This window comes from Chiloscyllium plagiosum, chromosome 5, assembly GCF_004010195.1.
Source record: "Chiloscyllium plagiosum isolate BGI_BamShark_2017 chromosome 5, ASM401019v2, whole genome shotgun sequence".
In the NCBI taxonomy this organism is placed as follows: Eukaryota; Metazoa; Chordata; class Chondrichthyes; order Orectolobiformes; family Hemiscylliidae; genus Chiloscyllium; species Chiloscyllium plagiosum.
Window position 1 is genome coordinate 42,096,024 of NC_057714.1, and position 25,513 is coordinate 42,121,536.

At 40.6% G+C, this 25,513-nt stretch overlaps 1 protein-coding gene across 14 annotated transcripts in view; it reads right to left on the reverse strand.

Moving 5' to 3' along the window:
• Positions 1 to 25,513, reverse strand: part of ppp1r9a (protein phosphatase 1, regulatory subunit 9A) — a 360,369-nt gene that overhangs the window by 135,285 nt on the left and 199,571 nt on the right. For all 14 annotated transcript variants that reach the window (XR_006311675.1, XR_006311674.1, XR_006311676.1 and 11 more), the window contains 3 exons: positions 21,341 to 21,394; positions 16,337 to 16,566; positions 16,154 to 16,250 (listed from right to left, as the gene is read on the reverse strand). Coding sequence is in view for 11 of the 14 variants with exons in the window: in XM_043689927.1 (XP_043545862.1) it covers positions 16,154 to 16,250; positions 16,337 to 16,566; positions 21,341 to 21,394 (381 nt within the window). In the remaining 3 variants the exon portion in view is untranslated. The remainder of the gene's footprint in view (positions 1 to 16,153; positions 16,251 to 16,336; positions 16,567 to 21,340; positions 21,395 to 25,513) is intronic.

Sequence of the window (25,513 nt, forward strand, 5' to 3'; positions counted from 1 at the left end):
TAGCCACCCTTTTCTGTTTTATATTTATAAAATCTGTTCCTACCTGTTTTTATATTCTGCACTAGTTTACAGTCATAATCTATCTTTCTTTTCATTTATTGCTTGCTTTGTGGCTCTTGGTTGCTTTTTTTTGGTAAATATTTTTATTGAGAAAAAATGATTTTAAATTTTTTACAAAATCACTACAAAATAGTATAACCTTATAATATAATAACAATAATAATAGGAAATGACTACAGAGGTACCTCGATTGTCTGAATATCTATTATCCTAAAATCGGATTATCCGAAAGAGATCTCGAGGTCCCGACAGAAACATTACATCAAAGGCGTGTTTCCAACAGTGATCGCGTCTTTTGTTTACAGTGATTAAATAGGCAGCATCTCCAAATGACTGACCTTCTGCCCTCTCTCTCTCCCCGTACTTTCCCTGGAGTTCTACAGAGGGGTGTACCCTAAACCACACACCCACCCCGCCCCCTCCCCCACCAGGTAATCTCTCCAATATTGTCCTGTACAGGGCAGATGTGGAACCTCTCAAAAAGTGGTAGTAAAAGGTTGTGTGTGTGTGTGTGGCTGTGTGGGGGGGTGCGCGCGCGCACTATTTGGAGACTTACTCCACAAAGGCAGCTGCAGGAGCAGTCTTGATGTTGGTGTAAAGTCTGGCTGCCCCAGAGAGGTGGTGGGGGAGCGGTGTTGGACAGGGTTGGCGGGGGTGGGTTGGGTGACAGGGGGGTGGTGTTGGATGGGAATGGGAGAGGGCGGAGTTGGGGGGGGCAGGTCTCATGCGCTGTGTGCTGCTGCAGTCTCCTGAACGGGGAGAAGACTTTAAAAACTCCAAGCCCCAGAGGGAAGGCACTTAATCAATTTAATCGCCCATCTCGATCGGATAATCGAGGTTCCCCTGTACTACTCCACTCCACAAACCACAGAGAACAAAAACCTACAAAAACTACAATTCAATAAATAACTAAGAAGAAAAAAAATGAACTAAACCAAGTTAAGCCAAGATAAATTAAGTTATATTCAGTTAAGTTACTGCACTCAGCGCTATCCCACCAAAGCTCCCCACCACCGGGAGCATCACTAGGCATACCCATATTTCTTCAGGACTGTTCCCCCCAGGAGCCCCCAGACCACCAGACATAGCCCTCATGATAACACAAAGCCCTGACCAATATAGTTGACCAGTCTGCACCTATATAATTCAGAAAGGGCCACCGTGTTCTATAAAACAGATCCATTTTCTGGTGCATCATACTCGTAAGGATATCCAGGGGGAATGTGCTCCATAACTAATCTATGCCACCCGAAGAGTCCTGGGAGATTCTCCAACACCTAGTTCATTAGAATGTGTTACTTCGCACAGAATGAAAGAATATTAAAGTTTCTTCCCATGCATGTCTAAAGAGGGGAGATTTGGCAACGCCAAGAGGAGGGACACCAGATCCGATTTAACATCAGTTCCCAAGACCTCTTCCAAACACTTGCTATGGTGCTCCAATACCTACAAAGCTTGTGACATGACCATAAGCAATGAGTAAGAGTGCCAACATCTATTTTGAGGCACATTGGGGATGCTCCTGTCTTAAATTTCGCAAGCTGCTCCGGTGCCAAATGAGCCCTGTGGAGGACCTTCAATTGCATAGCCTGCCTCCTGTTATAAATCAAAATCTTTGTTACGTTCTTCCAAATATCTTCCCAAGCCTCTAATGAGATTTCCACCCCCATTCCAATGGCCAGATTCCACATAGCCGCTCAATGTCTTTTGAAACATTGCTTCCTTACAAGTGATAGAGGGTGCTGACCGAGAGAGCACCCGTAGACTGGAGTACTCTCCTCTCCATATCCGATTAGTCTTCTTTTGTATAAAGTCCCTAAGCTGTAAGTAACAAAAGAGGTCCCTCCTAGATTGTTCATATTTCTGACTCAGCTGCTTAAAAGATATCATTACCTCCCCAGCAAATAAATCTCCCAAACAGGAGACTCCTCTAGATTCCCAGAGCTTAAAGCCAGAGTCCAACGATCCCAACTGGGTTCCTAACATTCCCACTATGGGAGTGAAAGGGCAAGTGTTTTGTAAGTTGCCCTCACCTTGCCACATCATTTTCCATGCTTTAACCAAGTTAAGGACAATCAGGTTTCTGCAGTGGTCCATAACAGTCCTCATCTTGTCCATAAACAACAAATTGATAAGGGGGCATTTTGCCTGGGAGGCCTTGATGTCCAATCAAATTGACCGCGGGTCCTGGCAGGCCCAAGTCAGCCACATACAATAGTAAGGAATGCAATTGATATTTCTTAAAGTCCAGGAAATCCAAACTTCCCATCCCCGCAGATGCTGCAATTTGTCCAGTTTAATAAGACGCTGCCTATGATGCCAGATGAAAGATCCAAACCAATTGTAAAGCCTCCGTAGTGCTTGCCTAGTCAGCATCAAAGGGAGCATTCACATGGGTTATAATAAGCGAGAAAGAACGTTCATTTTGACCAGAGATATTCTACCCAACCAAGAGATCAGAAGATCCTCCCAGCGCCGAAGGTCCTGCCTTATCTTCTCTAGCAACTGCACAAAATTAGCTTTATATAATTGATCGAAGGCTGGGGTGATAAAAATGCTTGAATACAGGAAACCTCCCTGTAACCACCTGAAAGGGAAACGGGTTCCATCCCCAAAATTGGACATTCAAGTAAGGGCCCCCCACAGGCATGGCCTCTGACTTCATAAAATTAATTTTATACCCTGAGAACAAACCAAATAGATTAATCACTTGTATTAAATGGGGCACAGATGTCATCATCCGCAAAGATGGTGATCTTACGCCTGCCTGACCCTACCTCTGGGGCAATTATATTGGTTCAATCACCAAGTAAATAGTAGTGGTGAGGGAGTACACCCTTGTTGGTTTGCCTCTGCCGATACTAAAATTATCCGACCGTGTACCATTAGTGAGAACCGCTGCTTTTGGATCACTATATAACATTGCCACCCAATTGGCAAAAACCCCTCCAAGACCAAACCGTTCCAGTACATAAAAAAGTTACGGCCACTCCACCCAGTCAAACGCTTTCTCTGCATCCAGGGGGACTACCAACTCCAGTATCAAACTTTGCTGGCATACGCGGACCATGTTTAATACTCTTCTAATATTATTAGTAGACCTACGACCCTTGATAAAACCTGTTTGGTCTTCCTTTACAATGAAAGGCAAAACCTGCTCCAACCTTCACGCCAACATTTTCAACAGAATTTTAAAATCCATGTTCAGTAACAATATGGGCCTGTATGGAGAGCAATCCTCTGGGGCTTTTCCTTTCTTAAGAATAAGAAAAATATTTGCTTCTCTCAGAGAGGATGGGAGGCAGTCCTGACGGTATGAGTAGTTGTACATATCCAAGAGTGGCCCGGCTAGCATGTCTATAAACTCCTTATAAAACTCACTTTGACATCCATCTGGATCGGGTGCTTTACCACTCTGGAGCTGCCTCACTGCCTCCTGTACTTCTTGGATTGTCGGGGGTGGGGGGGGGAGGGGGGGGGGGGGGGGCATTCAGCAAGGACACCTGCTCTGAAGTTACACATGGAAGATCCAGGGTCTTAAAAAAGGACTTCATCTTCATCAATCTGTCCTCACAGCCCTCCGACCGGTACAGGTCAGAGTAGAGCTTCCTGAATGCTGCATTAATCTTTTTGGCATTGCAAGTAAGAGTACCAGCACTCCTTCCGATAGATGTGATAGGTTGGGGGGCATTCTTCTTCCTGGCCAGGTATCCCAAGATATCTACCCGGTTTATCACCATACTCAAATAACCCCTGTTTTGCAAAAGAGATTTCCCTCTTTGCTATCTGGGTGAGTGCAGCATTTAAAGTAGCCCTGAGGGTTGTAATCCACTACAATTTGGTTACAGACGATCTGTCAAAGTATGCTAACTCAGCTGCCTTCAGGTGAGCCTTGAGCAAACACTGCTGCTCTCCCCTCTGCTGCTTCTGGGTCATTGAGTAAGAAATAATCAAATCGGCCTTGGCAGTCTCCCAGAGCACCAATGGATTACTGGCCATACCCGAATTAATGTCCCAAAAGATTTTAAGTTCCCGCAAAAAATACTTTAGAAACTTGCTGTCTTTCAAGAGGCAAGATCCATATGCCAGTGCTGGGAGCTTATCCCGTTACCATCAGCCTTGACTCCAATGTACCCTGCCATATCGGAAATGGGTTTGTTCTCTATTCTGCAAGACAGCACCAAATTCTAAAAGGTCGATGGGACAAAACAAAATGTCAGTTCTGGCATAGCACTTATGTGGATTAGAGAAAAAGATGAAATCGCTACCTTTGGGGTGAAGATATCTCCACACATCCACCAACCCTACCTCCTTGTTCAAGTTTACCAACTGCCTGGATTGCGGGGACATACCCGCAAGACCCCTAGGCATCCTGTTCACTTCGGAGTCAATAAGTTTGTTTAAGTCTCCCTTATAATTGTATGATGCGCCCCAAGGGCCATCAACCTGGAAAGCACAGGGAATGTGCTGAGGGAGCAATATGCATTCAAATTTCCATATTCTTGTCCATGTATTAAAGCTTTAAGAATTATAAACCGCCCATATTAATCCTTAACTTGGTCTAACATTTGAAATAGGAGATTCTTCCGGAGGAGTATTGCAACTCCTCTACTTTTCGAATTAAAGGATGAGAAAAACATCTGTCCGAATCGTCCCTGCTGCAACTTCAAGTGCTCCTTATTGGTTAAATGTGTTTCTTGCAGCAAAACTACATCAACCCTCTCTTTTCTAAGGCTTGAAAGTATCTTTTTTCTCTTGATTGATAAATGACTCCCATTAACATTTCGGGTGCACCATTTAAACAAACGGTTAGCCATAGCTGTCCGAAGCAGTCCGTGACCCCTCCCCTCCCCTCCGGGAGAAAGAACCCCACTCATAGTGCGCTGAGTGATAACAGCAAACAGTTTGCATAAATTTAAAAATAGAACTACCAAAACTACCAAAGCAAAATTTCTAACAGCTATTTCTACAACAGACTAACATATAACACAAATGAAAGGAGACTTTCCCCCTTGCTCACAGGGAGTGCTCATACTACCCACAAATCCCTCCATGCTTCTAGCTGAAGCTGTGCACCCGCCCCAGTCAACACAAAGTAAGAAAAAATACACACATTTTATAACAAGAAAGTTAAAAGTGGGCACTCAACCTGTCCCATCGATATTGTAACCCTAGGCATTCCTAGTACAGCAGAAATATATAACCTCCCCCCGCCGCACCCCAGATCCCATACCATAAGAGAAAAACAAAAAGAAATGATAAGAAAACAAGAACAAAGGATGACAGGAAGGGTGAGAGAAGGGAGGAGAGAAAAAGAAAAACAAATTATGACCCCCACATATATTAAACAAAAACCCCCTGACAACTAGGTAAACCAGGCAAATTACAGGGAAAAACAAAATAAACATTATTATCCATATTATTCAAGCCAGCCAGTCTATTTTAAAGCATACAGGAAGTCCTTTGCTTTTCTGGTGAGTCAAAATTGAACACAGACCCACCGGAGATAAAACGTAATATTGCCAGATATCTTACAGAATACTGGATAGTCAAGTCCCTCATCCTCCTTTTTACCTTATCAAAGGCCTTCCTCTTACAAATCATGACCACAGAAGTCTTGGAAAAGCATAATTCATGATCCTTTGTATATCAGAGCCTGTGGATCCTTCCCCAGTGCTCTAGAGGTTCCAGCAGCATTTGCTTATCTTTGTAGTGCTGGAGTTGCACTAGGACTGGGCGGGAGCACTGGTCCGATCCGGGCCCGCGCACTGTGACCAGGTGGGCCTGCTCGACCCACACCCAGCCTGCCTTGACTTCCAGCTTCAAAAACTGCGGGAGCCATTGTTCCAAGAAGCTGATAAGCTGGTCCTCCTCGTGTTCGGGAAGCCCCACCAGATGGATGTTCTTCCAACAGACTCGATTTTCAAGGTCATCGACCTACTCCTCCAAGGCCTATACCTGCCGTTCCAGGTCCTGGACCTGACCCACTGAGGATTCCATCGTGGTTTTGGGGCCCACGGTCCATTGCTCCACCTCCCTAACATGCTGCCCAAGACGCTGGATCTCCTGGTCATGTTTTTGTAGCATGACAGAGATCAGTTCAAGCCCGGCCTGGGTCTCCTCCATCGTAATTTGATTCTCTCTGAGTTTATGAAACTCCGAGACCAGGCTCTGCGCCATAGGTGAGGCCCCTGAGGTGATCGCAGAGGCTGACACTGCGGCCAGGGCATGTCCGTTGTCTCAGCGGAGGTCCCTGCTTGCTGCGATCCTCGCAGTCCCTTCCTTTTGGTATTTTTTCTAACTATTTCAAACTGGCACAATTCTAGGGGTCAAAAAATAACTATTTCTACCAAATTGAGTAATAAAAGGAAGGTGAGTGCACCACTTTGTCTGGTTCAGACCTACTGGGTCACTGCCATCTCGAACTCCCCCCCCCCCCCTTTGTTGCTTTTTAAAGTTTTCCCAATCTTCCTATTTCCCACTACTCTTGGTTACTTTGTAAGCCTGAGCTTTTAATTGAATGCTTTTCTTTATTTCCTTGGTTATCCAAGACTTGCTCTTCCTACCCTTGCTAACCTTATTTTTGATCGAAATCTATTTTCCTTGAGCACTTTGAAAAATCTCTTTGGAAGTCCTCCACTGTTCCTCAACTTTCCCACCATGTAACTTGTGTGCCCAGTCTAATTTAGCCAACTCTATTCTCATCCCATTATATTTCCCTTATTTAAGCATAATACCCTGGTTTTAGATGATACTATTTCACCCTCCATTTGTATCCAAAACTCAATCATACTGTGATCATTCTTTCCGACAGGATCCTTAACTCTGAGATCATTAATTTACCTTTCTCATTATTGAGGACCAGATCTAAGATTGCATGTTCCTTTGTAGGTTCAGTAACATACTGTTCAACAAAGTTATCATGGACGAGATCTATGAACTTGTTTTCAAGACTGCCTCTACCGACCTGATTCGTCAATTAATGTGCATGTTAAAGTCCCCCATGACTACCACCCAGGTTAATAACCCCAGTCAAGAAAATCTTGGTTGATCAATATAGCCAAGAGATTAGAATCTTCTCAGTTGAGAACTGACTCCAAACGGGCTGGCCACAGCCTGTGTACTGTGCACTAGTAAATAAGGGGTGACTTGGTGGCGGAACTTGGCCTCTGAGCAGTTAGGTCAGAGAGTGGTGTAGTTGATTCTGAGACTAGAGTCCTGAATCTAAATAAAGGCAATTACCATTGCATGGGTGTGAGCTGGCGAGGATGAATTAGGGAGTATTACTGAAAGGGATGATGATAGATACGGAAAGGTAAATATTTAAAGACTGCATGGAGGAACTGCGACAATTATTCAATCCTGTCTGGCACAAAAAAATTGGAAAAGGTGGTCCAATCATGGTTAAGAAGGGAAGTTAGGGATAGTAGCAATTCCAATGATGAGGCATACAAACTGGTGAAAAAAACAGCAGACCTGAAAAGCGTGTGCAGTTTAATTTTCAGTAAAAGAGGACAAATTAATTGATCTACAGTAGAAAAATACAGTTTGAGAGTAAGCTTGTGGGGAACATACAAACTGATTGCAAATGCTTCCGTACGTACGTGAAGAGGAGAAGATTAGTGAAGGCAAAAGTAGGTCCCTTACAGTTGGAACCAGGGAAGTTATAACGGAGGACACAATCGCCTAGTGGTATTATCTTCAAACTATTAACCCAGAAACTCAGCTAATATTCTGAGTCTGAATCCTGCCACAGAAGACAAATTCAGTAATAAAGAAATAGTGGAATGAAGAACCCACTTAAATTGTCAACTGTAGAAACATCCATCTGGCTCACTGATGCCCTACAGGAAAGGAAATCTGTCATCCTCACCTGGTCTGGTCTACTTATAACTCCAGATCCATGGCAAGGTGGCTGACTTTCAACTGCCCTCTGAAATGGCCTAGCAAACCACCCAGGATTATCAATCGCGACAAAGACTCAAAGAAATGAAATTGGACAGACCACCTGGTATCAACCTAGTTACTGGAAAAGATAATTGCAGAAACAGTAATGTCAACCCTGAAAATTGTCCTCCTTACCAACATCTGGAAGCTGGTACCAAAATTGAGAGAGCTGTCTCACAGGTTAGTTAAGCAACAGCCTGACACAGTCACACTCACAGAATCATACCGTACAGAAAATGTTATAGACACCACCATCACAATCTCTATAGATGTTCCATCTCACTGACAGGACAGACTCATCAGAGGTGGCAAAACAGTGGTGAACAGTTGGCAGGGAGTCGCCTTGAAAATTCTCAAAATTGACTTCTAAGCTCATGAAGTCTCATGGCTTCTGGTTAAAAATGGGTAAGGGCACATCCAAGAACCAGATGCTTCAGTACTGCTCCATTTTCAACAATATTTTGAGAAAGCACTGAGGGTGGGATGGGCTCAAAATATTTCGTGGATGAAGGATTTCAATGATCAACACCAAGAGATGCTCAGCAGCACAGACTGAGCTGGTGGAGTCCTAAAGGACATAGTTGCTAGACTGCATCTGCGACAGGTGGTGAGGAAACTATCAAGAGGGAAATACTTGACTCACCCTCACCAATCTGTATTCCACAGATGCATTTATTCAATATAATATCAATGAGTGACCAGTGCAAAGTCCTTATGGAGACAAAGCCCTGCCTTCACATTGAGAATAACTCCACGGCGTTGTATGGCACTATCAATGTGCTAAACTCTACATACGATCATCAGCCTTTGAACAGATCTAGCACCTCAAAACTGGACACTTATGACATGCTGTGGGTCGTCACAAGCACCGAAATTGTACTTCAGTACAATTGCAACCTTATGTCCTAGCATGTCCTCGATTCAACCATTACCATCAAGACAGGGGACTAACCCTGGTTCAGTGAAGAGTGTAGGGTAGCATGCTAGGAACAACACCAGGCATACCTAAAAGTGAGGGTTGAAACTGGTTAAATTTGTAACTAGGACTACTTGCATGCCAAACAGCATAAGCAGCAAGTGTTAGACAGAGCAAAGCAATCCCAGAACAGATCAGGTTTAAACTCTACAGACCAGCCACATTCAGTCGCAAATGGTGGTGGACAATTAAACAACTCACATGGAAGAGGCGGCTTCACAAGTATCTCGATCCACAATGATGAAAGAGCACAACATGTCAGTGCAAAAGATAAGGCTGAAGCATTCACAGCAATCATTAGCCTGAAGTGCCAAATGGATGATCCATCTCAGTCTCCTCCAGTGGTTCCGAGCATCACAGGCGGTATTCAGAGATGATATCCAATTGGTCTTCAGCCAATCCAATTCACTCCATGTCTATTAAGAAACACTTGGAGACACTCAATACTGCAAAGGCTATGAGCTCTGACAACATTTTGGCAACAGTACTGAACACCTGTGCTTCTATACTTGCCATTCCCCGCGCCATGCTCTTCCAGTACAATTACAATGCTGGCATACACCTGACAACATGGAAAATTGTGCAGTTATGCCTTATGTACAAAAACCAGGTCAATTAATGCCTCATAACTCTACATACGATCATCAGTAAAGTGATAGAAGGAGTCATCAACCTGCTCAGCAATAACCTGCTCAGTGATGCCTAGTTTGGGTTCCACCAGAGCCACTCAACTCCTGACATCATTACAGCCTTGGCTCAAGCATGGACAAAAGCACCAAATACGAGAGGCCACTTTTGGAATATTGCATGAAATTCTGATCTACTCCTATTGGAAGATGTTGTGAAACTTGAAAAGGTTCAAAAAAGATTTACAGGGATGTTGCCAAGGTTGGAGGATTTGAGTATAGGGAGAGGCTGAATAGGCTGGGGTTGTTTTTCCTGGAGCATCGGAGGCTGAGGGGTGACCCTATAGAGGTTTATAAAATCATGAGGTGCATGGATAAGGTAAATAGACAAGGCTTTTTACCCTGGAATGGGGGAGTCCAGAAATAGAAGGCATAGGTTTAGGGTGAGAGGGGAAAAATTTAAAAGGAACCTAAGTGGCAACTTTTTCACGTAGAGGGTGGTACATGTTTGGAATGAGCTACCAGAGGAAGGGGTGGAGGCTGGTACAATTACAACACGTAAAAGGCATCTGGATGGGTATATGAATAGGAAGGGTTTAGAGGATGGGCCAAATGCTGGCAAATGGGACTAGATTAGGTTAGGATATCTGGTCGGCATGGTCAAGTTGGTCCGAAGGGTCTGTTTCCATGTTGTACATCTCTATGACTCCACAAGTGAGACTGACTGCTCTTGACATAAAGGTTGCATTCAGCTGACTGTGGCATCAAAGAGCCTGAGAATAACTGGAATCAATGGTAATCAGGTGGCAAACTCTCTGCTGGATGGAGTCATACCTTGCATACCTGATGGTTGCAGTTGTCAGAGGTCAGTTATGTCAGTTCTAGAACATTTCTGCACGAGAGCCTCAGGGTAGTGTTCTAGGCTTTACCATAGTCAGGTGCTTTGTCAATGACCTTCCCTCCATCATAAGGTCAGAGTGGGGATGTTCGCCGATGATTGCTCAATGTTATGCACCATTTGCAACGCTTCAGATACTGAAGTGGCCCATGTTTAAATGCATCAAGATCTGGACAATATCCAGGCAAGGGCTGACAAGTAGTAAACTACCATCGTGCTACATAAATACCATGACCATTTCCAAAAAACGACAACCTAGCCACTGTCTCTTAACATTCAGTGGTTACCACCACTGAATTCCTCATTATCAAAATCCTGGGAGTTACTATTCACCAAGAAATTCAACTGGAGTCAGCATACAAATATAGTGGCTACAAGAGCAGGTCAGAGACTTGGAAAACTGCAACAAGTAATTTACCTCTCCACTCCCCAAAGCCTGTCCACCATCTACAAGGCACAAGTCAGGAGTATGGTGGAATACTCCCCATTTGCCTGGATGGATGCAGCTCCATCAACGCTCATGAAACTTGCCATCATTGAAGACAAAATAGCCCACTTGATTGGCACCAAATCCACAAACATCCATTCCCTCCTCCATTAACGCTCAGTAGTGGCAGTGTGTATTATTAACAAGATGCACTGCAGAAATTCACCAAAGATACTTAGATAGGACCTTCTAAACCAACGACCACTTCCATTTGGAAGGACAAGGGCAGCAGATACATGGAAACACTATCATCTGCAGGTTTCCCTCCAAGCCTCTCACCATCCTGACTTGTAAGTACTTTGCCGCTCCTTCACTGTCATTGAACCAAATTCTGGAATTCCCTCCCTAAGGCATTGTGAGTCAACCTACAGCATGTGTACTGCAGCGGTTCAGGAAGGCAGCTCATGACCACTTTTTCAAGGACAACTTGGGACAGGCAATAAATGCTGTCCACCCAGCCATGCACATGGTTCACGAATGAATGAAAAAAAACAAAGAGATGGCATATTTTGGTTCTGGGGCCTTGACAAATAACTTTCCATACACATTGGGGAATACATAGTGAGAGGGAGGAATTGAAGGAAATCAGTATTAAAAGGGAAATGGTACTGGGGCAATTGATTACATTAAAGGCTGATAAATCCTAAGGTCCTGATAATCTACATTCCAGAGAACCTAATGGAAGTGGCCCTAGAAATAGTGAATACACTGGTGATCAACTTTCAAGATTCTAAAGACTCTGGAACAATTCCTATGGGTTGGTACGTAGCAAACACAACCTCCCATTTGAAAAAGGAGATAGAGAGAAAACAAAGAATTTTAGACCAGTTATCCTGACATTCATAATTGGGAAAATGCTGGAGTCCATTATAAAAGATTTAATAGCAGAGCACTTGAAAAACAGTGACAGGATCAGACAGTCAGCCACAAAAGGAAAATCATTCTTGACCAATCCTTTTTCGTATGATTAGGTAGCATTTACTGCCTGCCAATCCATAGGAACTGTTCTAGGCTGTAAATAAGGCAAATGGTTTGTTGGCCTTCATAGAAAGGGAATCCCAGTACAATAGCAGGGATGTCTTGCTGCAACTGTACAGGAATTTGGTGAAATCACATCCAGAGTATTGTTTGCAGTGTTGAGGTCTTTTTTTTTCTGGTGCACAGCATGGCTTACAGGGAACATAGCACTAACTACAAAACCTAGGATAAAAATGTTCAAATTATTAGAATTTAGGACATTAGAACCAGAGAAGCTTCACATTAGCTGACAAGCAGAGGAATCAAAGTTGTCTTCACAGTTCTAGAAAAAGAAACTGGGCAAAGTTAAGCAATGATTTAAAGAAAGCTTTGACAGGAAAGGTACTTCTGTGAGATTGAGTCTCTAGTAGATGTTGTTGGTGAACAAGTTGAAACTTTGTTGATACATAGTACCTCAATGACATCATTGGTGTTGTTTTCTCCTCTCATCTGGAATTGGAAAAGTTTATTTGTTTTGCTTTCAATTTCCACCTTTCTCTTACCTTCACCTGATCTATCTCTAACTCTTCCCTTCCCTTCCTTGAAATCAGTTTCCATTTCTAGGGATAGACTGACCACCAATATCCACTACAAACAAACCGACTCCCACAGTTATCTTCACTATACATTCTCACACCTTGCTTCCTGTAAAGAATCTATTCTATTCTCTCAGTTTCTCCATCTTCATGGCATCTGTTCTGGCAGCTGATGCCAACTTCCATAAGGGGGCTTTCAAAATGTCCACCTTCTTTCTCAACCAAGATTTTGCACCAACATGGTTGACAGGATCCTCAGCTGCATCCAATTCATCTGCCCCACTGTGGCCCTCATCCCTTCTGGATGTAGGTTTGTTTGCTGAACTAGAAGGTTCATTTTCAGACGTTTTGTCACCATACAAGGTAACATCATCAGTGAGCCTCCGAACGAAGCAGTGCTGATGATACCTGCTTTCTATTTATATGTTTGGGTTTATTTGGGTTGGTGATGTCATTTCCTGTGGTAATGCCACTTCCTATGGTGGTGTCATTTCCTATTCTTTTTCTCAGGAGGTGGTAAATCGGGTCCAAGTCAATGTGATTGTTGACAGAGTTCCGGTTGGAATGCCATGCTTCTAGGAATTCTCGTGTGTGTCTCTGTTTGGCTTGTCCTAGGATGAATGTGTTGTCCCAGTCGAAGTGGTGTCCTTCCTCATCTGTATGTAAGGATACTAATGAGAGCAGGTCATGTCGTTTTGTGGCTAGTAGATGTTCATGTGGCTAGTTTTCTGCCTGTTTGTCCAATGCAGTGTTTGTTACAGTCCTTGCACAGTATTTTGTAAATTACATTAGTTTTGCTTGTTGTCTGTATAGGGTCTTTCAAGTTCATTAGCTGCTGTTTCAGTGTGTTGGTGGGTTTGCGGGCTACCATGATGCCAAGGGGTCTGAGTAGTCTGGCAGTCATTTCTAAGATGTCTTTAATGAAGGGGAGAGTGGCTAGGGGTTCTGGACACGTTTTGTCTGCATGTTTGTTGCTGAGAAATCGGCAGACTGTGTTCATTTGATACCCTTTCTTTTTGAATACGCTATATAGATGATTTTCCTCTACTCTACATAGTTCCTCTGTGCGGCAGTGTGTGGTGGCTCATTGGAATAATGTTCTGATGCAGCTCAGTTTGTGGATATTGGGGTGATTGCTTCTGCAGTTCAATATTTGGTCCATATGTGTTCTTTTTCTGTAGACGCTGGTTTGAAGTTCCCCATTGGCTGTTCACTCTACTGTGACATCTAGAAATGGCAGTTTGTTGTTGTTTTCCTCCTCTTTAGTGAATTTTATGCCAGTAAGGGTATTATTGAGTGAAGATGTTACCTAGTAACGTCGTAAAATGAATCTTGCAGCTCAGCAGACATGAAGGGCTCCTGCCCAAAACGTTGATTTTCCTGCTCCTCCGATGCTGTCTGACTTGCTGTGCTTTTTCAGTACCACTCAAATCTCGACTCTGATCTCCAGTATCTGTAGTCCTCACTTTCGCCTTCCAGCTCAGCAAGCAAACCAACATCCAGAACCTCAACCTGAGCAACAAATCTTCTCAAAACTCCCCTTCTCTTCCCTTTCACAACAGCGACACGGTCGCCATGGTCCTCACTTACCAACTCACCAGCATCTGAAAAACAATTAGCCACCACTTCTGCCACCTCCAGCTGGACATACTCCCCTCCCCCTCCTTGTCAACCTTCTACAGGGACAATCTCTCCGGGATACACTGGTCTACTCCTCCTCCACTCTAACACCTCCCCAAACCTTGGTGGCACCTTCTCATGCAATCTCAGAAGGCGTAACACCTGTCCATTTACTTCTTCCCTCCTCATTATCCAAGGATCCAGACACACCTTCCAGGTGAGTCAGTGATTTACCTGCACTTCACTCAACATAGTCTACTATATTTACTACTCACAATGTGGTCTCCTCTACAGTGGAGAGACAAAATGCAGACTGGGTGACCACTTTGCAGAACACTATATGATATGTTTTCAAAATGACCCAGAGTTTCCTGTTGCCTGCCACTTTAACAAACCACTGTGCTCCCAGCCAACATCTCTATCTCTGGTTTGCTGCAGTGCTCCAGCAAATCTCCATGCAAGCTAGAAGAGCAGCATCTCATTTTCCACTTGAGGATCCTGCAGCCTTTGGGACTCAACATCAAATTTAATAATTTTAGGGCCCAAGCACCTTCTCCCACATCCTTATCCCAATCAATCCTGAAGAAGAGTCACTGGACCCAAAACGTTAACTCTGCTTTCTCTCCACAAGTGCTGCCAGGCCAGCTGAGTTTTCCCAGCAATTTCTGCTTTTGTTTTTGATTTCCAGCATTCGCAGAACTTTGTTTTTTTTTTGAAATTTTGTTTTGATATTTGAGTGAAGATAATTCCAATTGTCCTCCATATATGTGCTTTTCTTTGTAACAAGCTTATGTTCTGTTGTCAAATAACATCTACAGCCTCGTTTGAAGTTGTTTCAGTGATGAATAATCTTATTAACCAACTACAAAATTAAATATATGGTTTAGTAAGCCAGGTTTCATTACAGGAAATGACCGTCCAGTGTTAAATGAGCCAAACCCATAACATCTTAGTTTTTACGAAAGAAGATACTGAGGATTGTATCACTACATGACAGATGTGAAAGAATAATGATTGTTTATACACAATCAACAGGGGCTTTATTGTAAGAAATTAATAAAGATAAAAACTGAAAAAATTACAAAGCTGTGGATTCCAAAATACTGGAGGAGTGTTATATATTAACATTTTTCCATTACCTTTGGAAATGGAAATTGGGCCAATGGACCAGAGGGTGACAACTTGCAATCATTAAGCGAAAAGCATAAGCCAGAAAAAGGCAAAAAAACTTAACTATTATCAAGCCTTCTTGTTATTCTACTCACGCTTATGTCACGAATACCCAAAATACCTCCGTAATTTTGATTTATACTTTATCATTCATATGTCCTCCAGTATAGTCTTTCTGCCAGGGATTTGCACTGGAAGGAGGGAAGGAAAATCAGTTGCTTCTGCAACGCTTAGTGTGGTAACAGTGGCAATGGCTTGTGGCTGCTGAACCTTCTAAGTGCTGTGCAAGAACAGGGGGTTTCTACTCTTGGGAATCCGTGAAGGAAAGATTCCACTTGTTCTCTGGCCTTTCTGCTGCTTGATTAAGAACCTCCAGTCAGAGGGAACCCTGGTGCAAGAGCTATAATGAAAGCTTTCTTGACAAGTCATTCCAAATAGATGCCCATCTGATTTTTCAAAAGCCTTTAGTTTTCTCTTTCTTAATTTCCATGTATTTATAAGAACTGTAAGGATGCTTCTGCACAGATGTGTTGCTTCTCTTACAGAAGCTCAAAAATGTCTGTAAAGTAGAAAGAGATTAAATCAACAACCCTTTATTTTCTCTCTTTTGTCCTTGAAAGCTAGGTTTCCTGATGTACGTAAAAGAAATTTGGGGTTTCACAACAAGACAAAATTTAGTTAATACTTAGAAGTGCGATTAAAAATGTAAGGCATGTTCCATAATTTACCAGAAAAATCTGAATTTCTTTGAATTATTTCAAGGATTTTGAAAAAAAAATTGCCAGTTTAAAGAATTAATCCTGTGCCATCTCTTACCCTACTCTGAAGTTTCTGAACTTCTGCTGCATGTAGTTTTTCAACTTCTTCAAATTTCTTTCTTTCAGCATCTTGATGCTTAACAAATTCTATTTCCCTGAAAAAAAGTTTCCGGAGAGTTTTCAGGTTCAGTAAATCATATTCAGATCACAAAACTAGATTTTTAAAAGTTTAATTTCTTACTTCTGCTGGTAATCTTTAATTAGTTTCTTGGCTTTATTATATTTCTTTTCTAAGGCCTGGTATTGGCTTTGGGTCTCTTTTAAATGTTCGTTGACTGTATGACACAGGGACTGTGCCTCAATCCAGTAGCTCTCCAACTTCAACATTCTTTCTTTGTTCTCTTCAATGCTCTGCTGGAGTTGTGTTTTCTCCATTTCCCATTGAACCTTCTCATTCTCTGCTAACTGAAGCTGGAAAATACAAATATATGACTTTAACCCAATGCAAAACTTATAAAAATGCAGTACTTATGAAAGTAATTTGTCAACTTCAATTTTACATCAAATTTGTAAGAAAATATATACTCTTCTATCAGTTCTAATTGGACAGTATTAACATAAGTACACATGTCAAATGAAGGTGAAGCAGTGTTGGTATAGAGCTATGTGTAGGCCAATAGCTAATCCCTTAGTCTCGGGTATTTTGCAGTTGTGGGTATGTTTGCCGAGCTAAGAAGTTGGTTTGCAGGTGTTTCATCCCCTTTCTAGGTGACATCCTCAGTGCTCTTGAGCTTCCTGTGAAGCGCTGCTGTACTGTGTCAGTTGGAATTTATTTGATTTCGTTCCCACTGTTTCCAGTTGCTGGTTCCAGTTGTTCGTTGCAGTGGTTGGCATATTGGTTAATCATGTGCAGGACAAATGTGGTGTACAAGATTCCTTGCAAGGACTGCACGAAACACTATATAGGACAAACAGGCAGACAACTAACTATCTTGAACATCAACTAGCCAGTAAACGTCACGACCAACTGTCCCTGATAGCTATACATACAGACAAATTCGACTGGGACAACACAACTATAATAGGATACGTCAAACAAAGGATAGCCAGAGAATTTCTAGAAGCATGGCACCCTTCTATGGATTCCATCAAAATACACATGACCTGGACCCAATATACCAATCACTGCAACAAGCAACCAGAAGCAGCAGAAATAAAATCAAATAAATTCAACCGACAAATGCAGCAACACTCCACAGGAAGCTCCAGAGCACTGAGGCAGTCACCTAGAAAGGGGACAAAATGGCTGCAAACCAACTTCCCAGTTTGGCAAACATACCCACAACAACTGCAATTGGCACCTGAGCTACATATCTTTACACAAACCTTGAACACCTCGGGTATTTTAATTGGGGCAAGTTGAAAGGAACCCAAGATAATCAGGAAAAGTTGAAGGGAACCAGACTGTTTACAACAATTAAAATAGTGGAATAAAATGGAGTGCAGAAAATATTCAGGTCAGACCACCTCAATAGGGAGAGAAAGAGTTAGGGTTTCATACAGGCAAAAATGTGAACATAGAAACCAGGCCATTCAACCCCTCAGGCCATTCTGTAAGATCAATGCTAATCTGACTGTACCCTCAAATCTACATGTGCCCCCCACCCCTGGTAACCTTTCAACCCTTTACTTGAAAACCTACCTATCTCTACCTTAAAAATATACCATGACTCTGCTTCCAACACCTTTTCAGGAGGAGTGTTCCAAAAATTCAGGATTGTTTGAACATATTTCACCTAATCTCTGTTTTACGTGGGTGGCCCTTGATTTTTAAACCATAACCCTTATTTCTAGATTGTCCCATAAGGGATAATATCCTCTACACAGCTACCTTGTCAGGACCCTTCAGGACTTTTTGCTTCAATCAATTCACCTCTTACTCTTCTGAACTACGTGGCTACAAGCCTAGCCTGCTCAACTTTTGCTCCTTATTTAAGTTTAGCAGTGAAGAGTCTAGAAGAAGTAAAATGGCAGGAAAAGGAGGGAGGAAAATAATCAAGCAGAGAAGATTAAGAGGTGACCTTGGAGCAGAGAAGTTTAAGAAGTGACCTTATTGAGGTGTTCAAAATTATGAACAATTTTAGTAGGGGAAAGATGGATATTCTGTTTCGACTTGTTGGTATGTTAGTAACTAGAGGTCAAGATTGCCAGAACATAGCTAGGATTGAAGTGAGGAGAAATTTCTTTACTCAGAGAGTTGTTAGGATTTGGAATGCACTGCCTGGGAGGGTATTGGAGATAAAGGCTTCAAAAGAGGGATGGATATATATTTACAAGTGATTAATTTAGAGGGCAACTGAGATGGAGCTGGAGAATGGATCAGCTGGGCAGCTCTTTTGGGAGACACTACAGACAAAAGGGGTCAAATGGCGTCCTTCTATACTGTAAAATTCTATGATTGTAAAAATGAAAGTGATGGCAGAGTCTGGAGTGGTAGCCTTGAAATTTGACAACTTTAAGGAGTATCAGAGGTCACAGCTGGTTTGGTAAATGAAGCTAGACCCTGCCATTTTCTTTACTTGTAAAGTTGCAGTCAAATAGTTCTGTCAATTGGGTTTTTGAAAAACAGAAACATTATTTGGAATTGCAGAACAAAATACATTTTTTTCAAACCACTTTGTCTTGCACTAATCAGGCCAATTCATAAGAAATACCAACCTCAAGGAAAACTAACATTTATATTGTATCACATGAGAAATTTTACAAAGGGACTGGAATAGGCATCCTTCACAAGTGTAACACTGCAGCTTTGATCAGAGTGGTGCTGGAAAAGCACAGCAGGTCAGGCAGCATCCGACGAGCAGGAAAATTGACGTTTCGGGTAAAAGCCCTTCATCAGGAATAGAGCTCTATGAAGGGCTTTTTCCTGAAACATCAATTTTCCTGCTCCTCGGATGCTGCCTGACCTGCTGTGCTTTTCCAGCGCCACTCTGATCTAAACTTTGGTTTCCAGCATCTGCAGTCTTCACTTTTGCCAAGTGTAACATTGCATGCAATTTTTCATGATGGTTCTAAGTACAGATGCTTGTACAGCTTTCAGGAATCTAAAAGCACTTGCAGAACCTTTATCAGAGCAACATGTTGCCAGGTGATACAGTGCGTCCTTACAGCTCATTCTATCCAGACTAATGTGCTGTCCAAGACATGTAAAACTGATATTCCTTTACCCTAACTTATCTATGATCATGAACTGTCCATATAGTTGAATGAATAACTACAAAATGTTCTAACCACATTTCCCACATACACATTGAAGGATTCCCTCACATTCATGAAGGCCATACAGGATTTGCACATCATTAGTATTTGATTTGATTTATTAATTGTCACATGTATTTTGTCAGTATTGTATAGTGTTGTAATAGTAATGCAGTGTCCATCTGCTCATTTGACATTGTTAGCTTATTCACCAATGTACCAATCAAGTAAACCACAGATATTTGAACTGCAGTACCATATCATGGAAGTCTAGAAAAACTATCATTGTGTCAATTAGTATTCATTAAGTTATGAACACAGCAACTCATGCATTTGAGTTCCATTTTAACATCATGTATGTCCAAACAGATTACATTGCCATGGCATCCTAGCTAGATGCAGTTTTTGCAAATAACTTTGTGCCCATGAGAAACTGTCTTCAACTGAAATAACACTTAACCCCTTACCCTATGCATCTTTCCAATATGACAATAATATGTTTGCTATATTTGAGTCCATAACTACACCTAGTTCAACTCAAAGCAGTGACAGCCATTTTCTGGTTCTTTCCCAGACTAGTGCTTTAACTGATCAAAGTCAACCTCCCTGGTTTAATGTTCAAACAAAGCTTGGTGAATAGCTGTGAGTCATCATTAACTGGTGAAATCTCTATAGTAATGCTTCTACCAATGAGAATCGACTTGACAACTCTCCTCTTATACAGGATAACAATATTTTATTTGGTATTTCTTGTGAAATGTCCTGATGAGTGTGAAAAGATACTCAAGTTCTGTAATATCAAATGACTATTTGTTTGGAATATTGCATCAGCCTTATATATACACGTGTTTTAATGCATGTACACACATGTATGTCCACACATTTTAAAAATCTGCTCCAATAGTGGTTTTGATTAGGAAATTAAAATGAACGCAATGTCATAGCAAGCTTCAAACTACATGTGCTTTGTTATGTAGCATTTACGAGGAAGCAAATATCCTCATCATAAAGAAGAATAGAAAGGGGATGACAGAAGTGAGTCATTATTATAGTCTGAAAACCATCCTGTTAGTAAGTTGAGCAAGTGTGCAGCATCAATGAATATTGCCTCAGTTCGGAGAGGGATGTGATAGACAAGTTAAGTTCAGAATCTATTTGATGGGTTCAGTGTGAGAGGATGCATTGATGGAATAATTCACATTGCAATTAAGATCCTGGAGCAAGCAGAATCAGTTGCAAAGCAGAAAGATGATGGCAAATTTGGAGATCACCATGTTATCCAGAAGGAGGAGAGAGATTTGCTTTGACAGAGTTACTATGGTCAGGAACCAGCACAGAACTGATGCTGACAAAGCAGAAGAACTAGTCCAACCATAACCCTTACACTCTCCATCAAAGCAGAAGTGGGTGGATGGGTGAAGGGACATATTCAAATTGAACCCAATTTTTGGGGTTCTTTTCAGTTTCTTTGACATTGCTGCACCCACAAAAGTCAAATTAGATTTCTAACACCGATATTGCAATCAGCGTAGAATATACAGATGGAGAAAGTGCCACTTCAAATGAAATAATCAGCTATGAAGATCAAAAACAAAAATATCTGATTACACAATGAGAAATGATCCATTTTAATTTAGACAAATTACTTTTATTCAATTAACAGGCAAAGTCAAAGAAACAGCCCCCCCATGAGTGCATTCATGCAAAGAAAAATCATGTAAGGTCAAATTAAAAAAAAACAAAATGAGAATCACAACAAAATATTTTTCTTGTGTTTGTCAAAAATGAACACTTCATAGATGGTTCATAATCTATTCACAAAAAATGCTGCTTTGAAGCAATATTAGAACTGATCCTTTGTAACTGGCTTTTCAAGGCTTTTTCAAAAATACTGAAGAAATTATTTAATTAAGTGCTTACTGAGAAAAAAAAACAGAATAACAAATGTACCCTAAAGTATTAAAAAAATCATTTTATAGCCCCTTACCTTAGTTTTCAATTTCTGAATTTCAGCTTCAGTAACAGAATGCTTAATCTGTAACTAGATGAATTTTTAAAAAAAAAGGGTCAGGGAGTTCTGCAAAATATATGAACAGCTTCTGATATGATGAAAAAACTTATTTAACAGTCAATGTCATTCTCATACTAGAGTATACAGTATATTCTACCTCACAACAGCTCTCAATTAAAGCCAAACCATTTTCTTTCTCTTCATGCATTTTCTTTGAAAGATATCAGTTAAATTTAGAGCATGAATAGCAATGAGAAAGTCAAAATTAATTATGTACTGTGAGGTCCGGTATTTTCCAGGTTGTAATGTTTTCTCCAATAAACTTGAACAGTCCCAACTGTAATCATAATGTTTACTCTTGATGTACTAAAAGAAGATATCTACAGTGTACAAGGAATCACACACATCATTTCAATAAACCATTCTACAGTGAAACAAGAAAACTTGTTAAAACTTAAAACAAAAGTAAAGCTCAATTTTAGATGTAGAAGTCATCACTCTTCACTAAAGGCTATACTCCACATACCATGGATAAAATCATGCAATAGAATGAAAAAACTAGAGTGGTACCTAACAATTTGAGGACTTTTCCAATCAAAATCCAATATGCCCTTTCTTTACTATATCCCTTAGATATGTATCTTCATATTCAGTTAATATAACTGAAAGCAAAATACCAGTTTGACTTTCAGCGATAAAACATTTTAAGTCTGTTACCTTGTGATGGAAACTATTTCACTACTATAACTTAATTAATAATTATATTATTGTCAAAGACATGTATAACAATCACTTCTGCATTGGAACTGGATAAATATTTCAAGGGAAAAATTAGGAAGGACTATTTACAGAAGCACAATTGAAGCATTATAATGAATTAAAACACATTCTTATTTGCTATATTTTTGGTTCAATGTCCCAACACTGACTTTGAATTACTAGCCAAGTGATAAACAGCTCTGCTAATGCCAAAATGGAAACTACAATTACTAATGTAAAATTACATAAATTTGTTAAAGAAACGTAGTAAATTCAATATTTCTGAAAGAAAAAAACTCAATCTAATCGCAAAAATTCAAAACGCAATCAATTTACAGCATTAATACATGGAGCCACATTGAAACCTGTGGATATATGAAGGCCTATTAATCAAACAGATGAGTACAACTGAGAAAATCCATTGTTAATATTATTGCAAAGAACAGAAGCCAATAATTACAGCATGTTGAGTATACCTTTCTTTGAAGAATATTTATAACTATAAATAAAGGTGAATAATCCTAAGTCAATAATTGTACTCCTAATGTCAACTTGCACACTTTCACATTTCTCCACAAAAGAATGAAAATCCATTTCACGAGGCACTTTGATTCAAGAAGTAAATGAAGCTCAATTCTGCCAAACTGCATGGCATCTTAATAGTTGAACATAAGTAATCATACTGGGGACAGTTAGTAAGTTCCATGTCATTTTGGAACCTAGAAGTAGCCCTTGCCTGAAACTAGCTCTTGTATCTGCGACTAAAATAATTAGACATGATACCTCGTGAACAAATCTCTGGACATACCAGCTGATAACAAAACAATGATAAATGATATTTGTATATCAGGGTGTGCAGAGGTTTTCTCTCATAGGATACCAACATTTGGAGCAAACATCAAAATTTAGCAAAAAATTTAACTAAACAAAATGTAATTGGTAATTTTCAATGGCCAGAACAATGGTGGTTTCAAAACAATCTGCACAGGCAGGAAATTTCCAAGCAGAAAAGAAATTATCTGCCCTCAAGTTGAAATAGTTTAAAAGGCTGTATCATTAAGGGTAAGTAGCTGCCTTAAGTAGTTAACAGTCTGGGATATAAAATATTTTATAACTCATCATTTAGAAGATTTGATCAAAATATTATAGATGCAAGCAACATGATTGATCAAAAACAAAAGCCTCAGATACATGAAGTACCAAATGAATTGCAGCATCAAAGACAACCACACCACCAGTTAGTTAGTATAATTGACGACTCTTCAATGACTTAAATTGGTTCCTCCTTGACGCTTATCATAAGGATGTGCTTATATTAAGTATTAGAATTTGATTTATACGTAAGCATAGAATTGTTTTTTGAAAGGACACTTTTCGTCAACATAGGACACACATGTTAAACAGCTGTTAATTTGCACCCGTGATGTTACATTTTACCCCATAGAATCACAAAGTTTCAAGAGAGCCTAAAAAAGACTCTTCACATCTCAACAAGTGGATAAGGGCTCATTCAGGAATTAATGGCTGAGGCATTAAAAATTAGCTACCTTAGCTCAAAAGAACAGTACACTAAAATTAACGTCATTTTAAAAATCACACTTGATTTCTTTGAACTGCTATTGACCGTGTGGGGGATTGTCATGTGACCTAGTTGGATTTGAGATTGCAGAGGTTGATACAGGACAGCAGAGGTGGTTACCCTCCTCCAAGCCTCCCTGAGAAGACTGCTCCAGAAGTCTGTGAACCCTGGCTTGAAAACTAGCCAAAAAAGCTCTTGCACAAAGAAACTTTCTTTAAAAGAAGATTTAAATCTAACAACAGTGCATTCAGGAGATGAGGAACTAACAGCAACTATAGCAAAGTAACCGATTCTGAGAACCAACGTATCCTGATGTAGCCAGCAGACCTTAGTGAAATTTAGCTTTTTAATCCATATCTTGTTTGGTCAAATGTAGCATCTGAAACTTTTATTTTTTGCATGCTAGGGGAGTGTATGTGTTTGCTCATATTATGGGGGAGCAGGATCTGTTTGTACATTTTTAACATTTTCATTATTTTTCCCAGGATGGATTTTAGCAATAAATCTACACTCTTGTGTATTTAGATTAGGAATATTGTCTTAATTCTTACAAATGGCAGATAGTCAAGTACACAGTGAATTGTCAATCCAGCATTCATTTAAAATTCAAAACCTCTGCTACAAGCATAATGGAAAAAAAATGAAAGTCAATCCACTACTCCTCACCTGATTGCAACAATACACATATGCAATGTTGTTAATAGATTGTTTATGAATTATATCTATTGAAGAGACAGATGAAATCTAGAAGTGAACAATCAAACTTGAGAAGAAATATGCATGTGCTCTCACAAGATAAATGAACTGAAGCAGAGAAGATTAACTAACTTCACACACAGTAGTGTAGTGTCTCCGAACATGTACATCTGAATTCAGTTTATTGACATCATTGAGTCTCTGGACCCAATTGGAAACTCACTTGGAATGTTGACAAAATATGCACATTTTTACTATCATTTGATCTTTAAAAAATGTGCAAGCTGTTCAAAAGGTTTACATGGGGAAAAATATTTGGCAGACTAAGAATTTGAATTAACTGATGACAAAGCTATAATTAAAATATTTATTTCGACTGCTACCAAATCTGAAGCCAGCAACTAAATTCACTGGGGAGATGTGATGGGACGAGATGGAGAATTTGGCAAGTGAAAGGCAGCAGGTCTGTGCATTCATGTCGGCGGGAGGAAATGGAATCTCTAAGTTAGGCTGAGATCCCAAAATCATTCCATACTGTTCTGGGTTTCTGCACGGTGGAATTGAACAAGATCAAGTAAAGCTCCTTAGATCTGTTGTGAAAGTAATTAAGATAGTTAAGATGCCAATTAAGAACTGTCTTGACCCCCATTCTAGACGTCCTAACTAGGGCTCCTGTTTCCTGACATGTCAGAAATTCACTAGAATTAATGAGGCAATGCACAGTGACAAGTGCCTGTTTAGTGAAACTGACAAATGGGGCAAGTTTTGATCAGTAAAGTTTAAGTGTTTAGCCATGTTCAGATACATGGCTATTGTCAAGCTATATCTTCTCATAGACAATACCTCTGGTAAGGTTCCAATTGGTCGGCTGCTCTGGAAGATTAGATTGCATGGAAAACAGGGGAAGCTGGAAATTGGATACACAATTGGCATGATGGTAGGAAGCAGAGGGTAATAGTGGAATGATGCTTGTCATCTCAGGGGTCAGTGTACCTCAGGGGTCAGTGCTAGACCCATTGCTATTTGTTACTTATATCAATGATTTGGATGAGAATGTACAAAACATGATAAGTCAGTTTGCAGATGACACTAAAGTAGGCAGTATCGTGGACAGT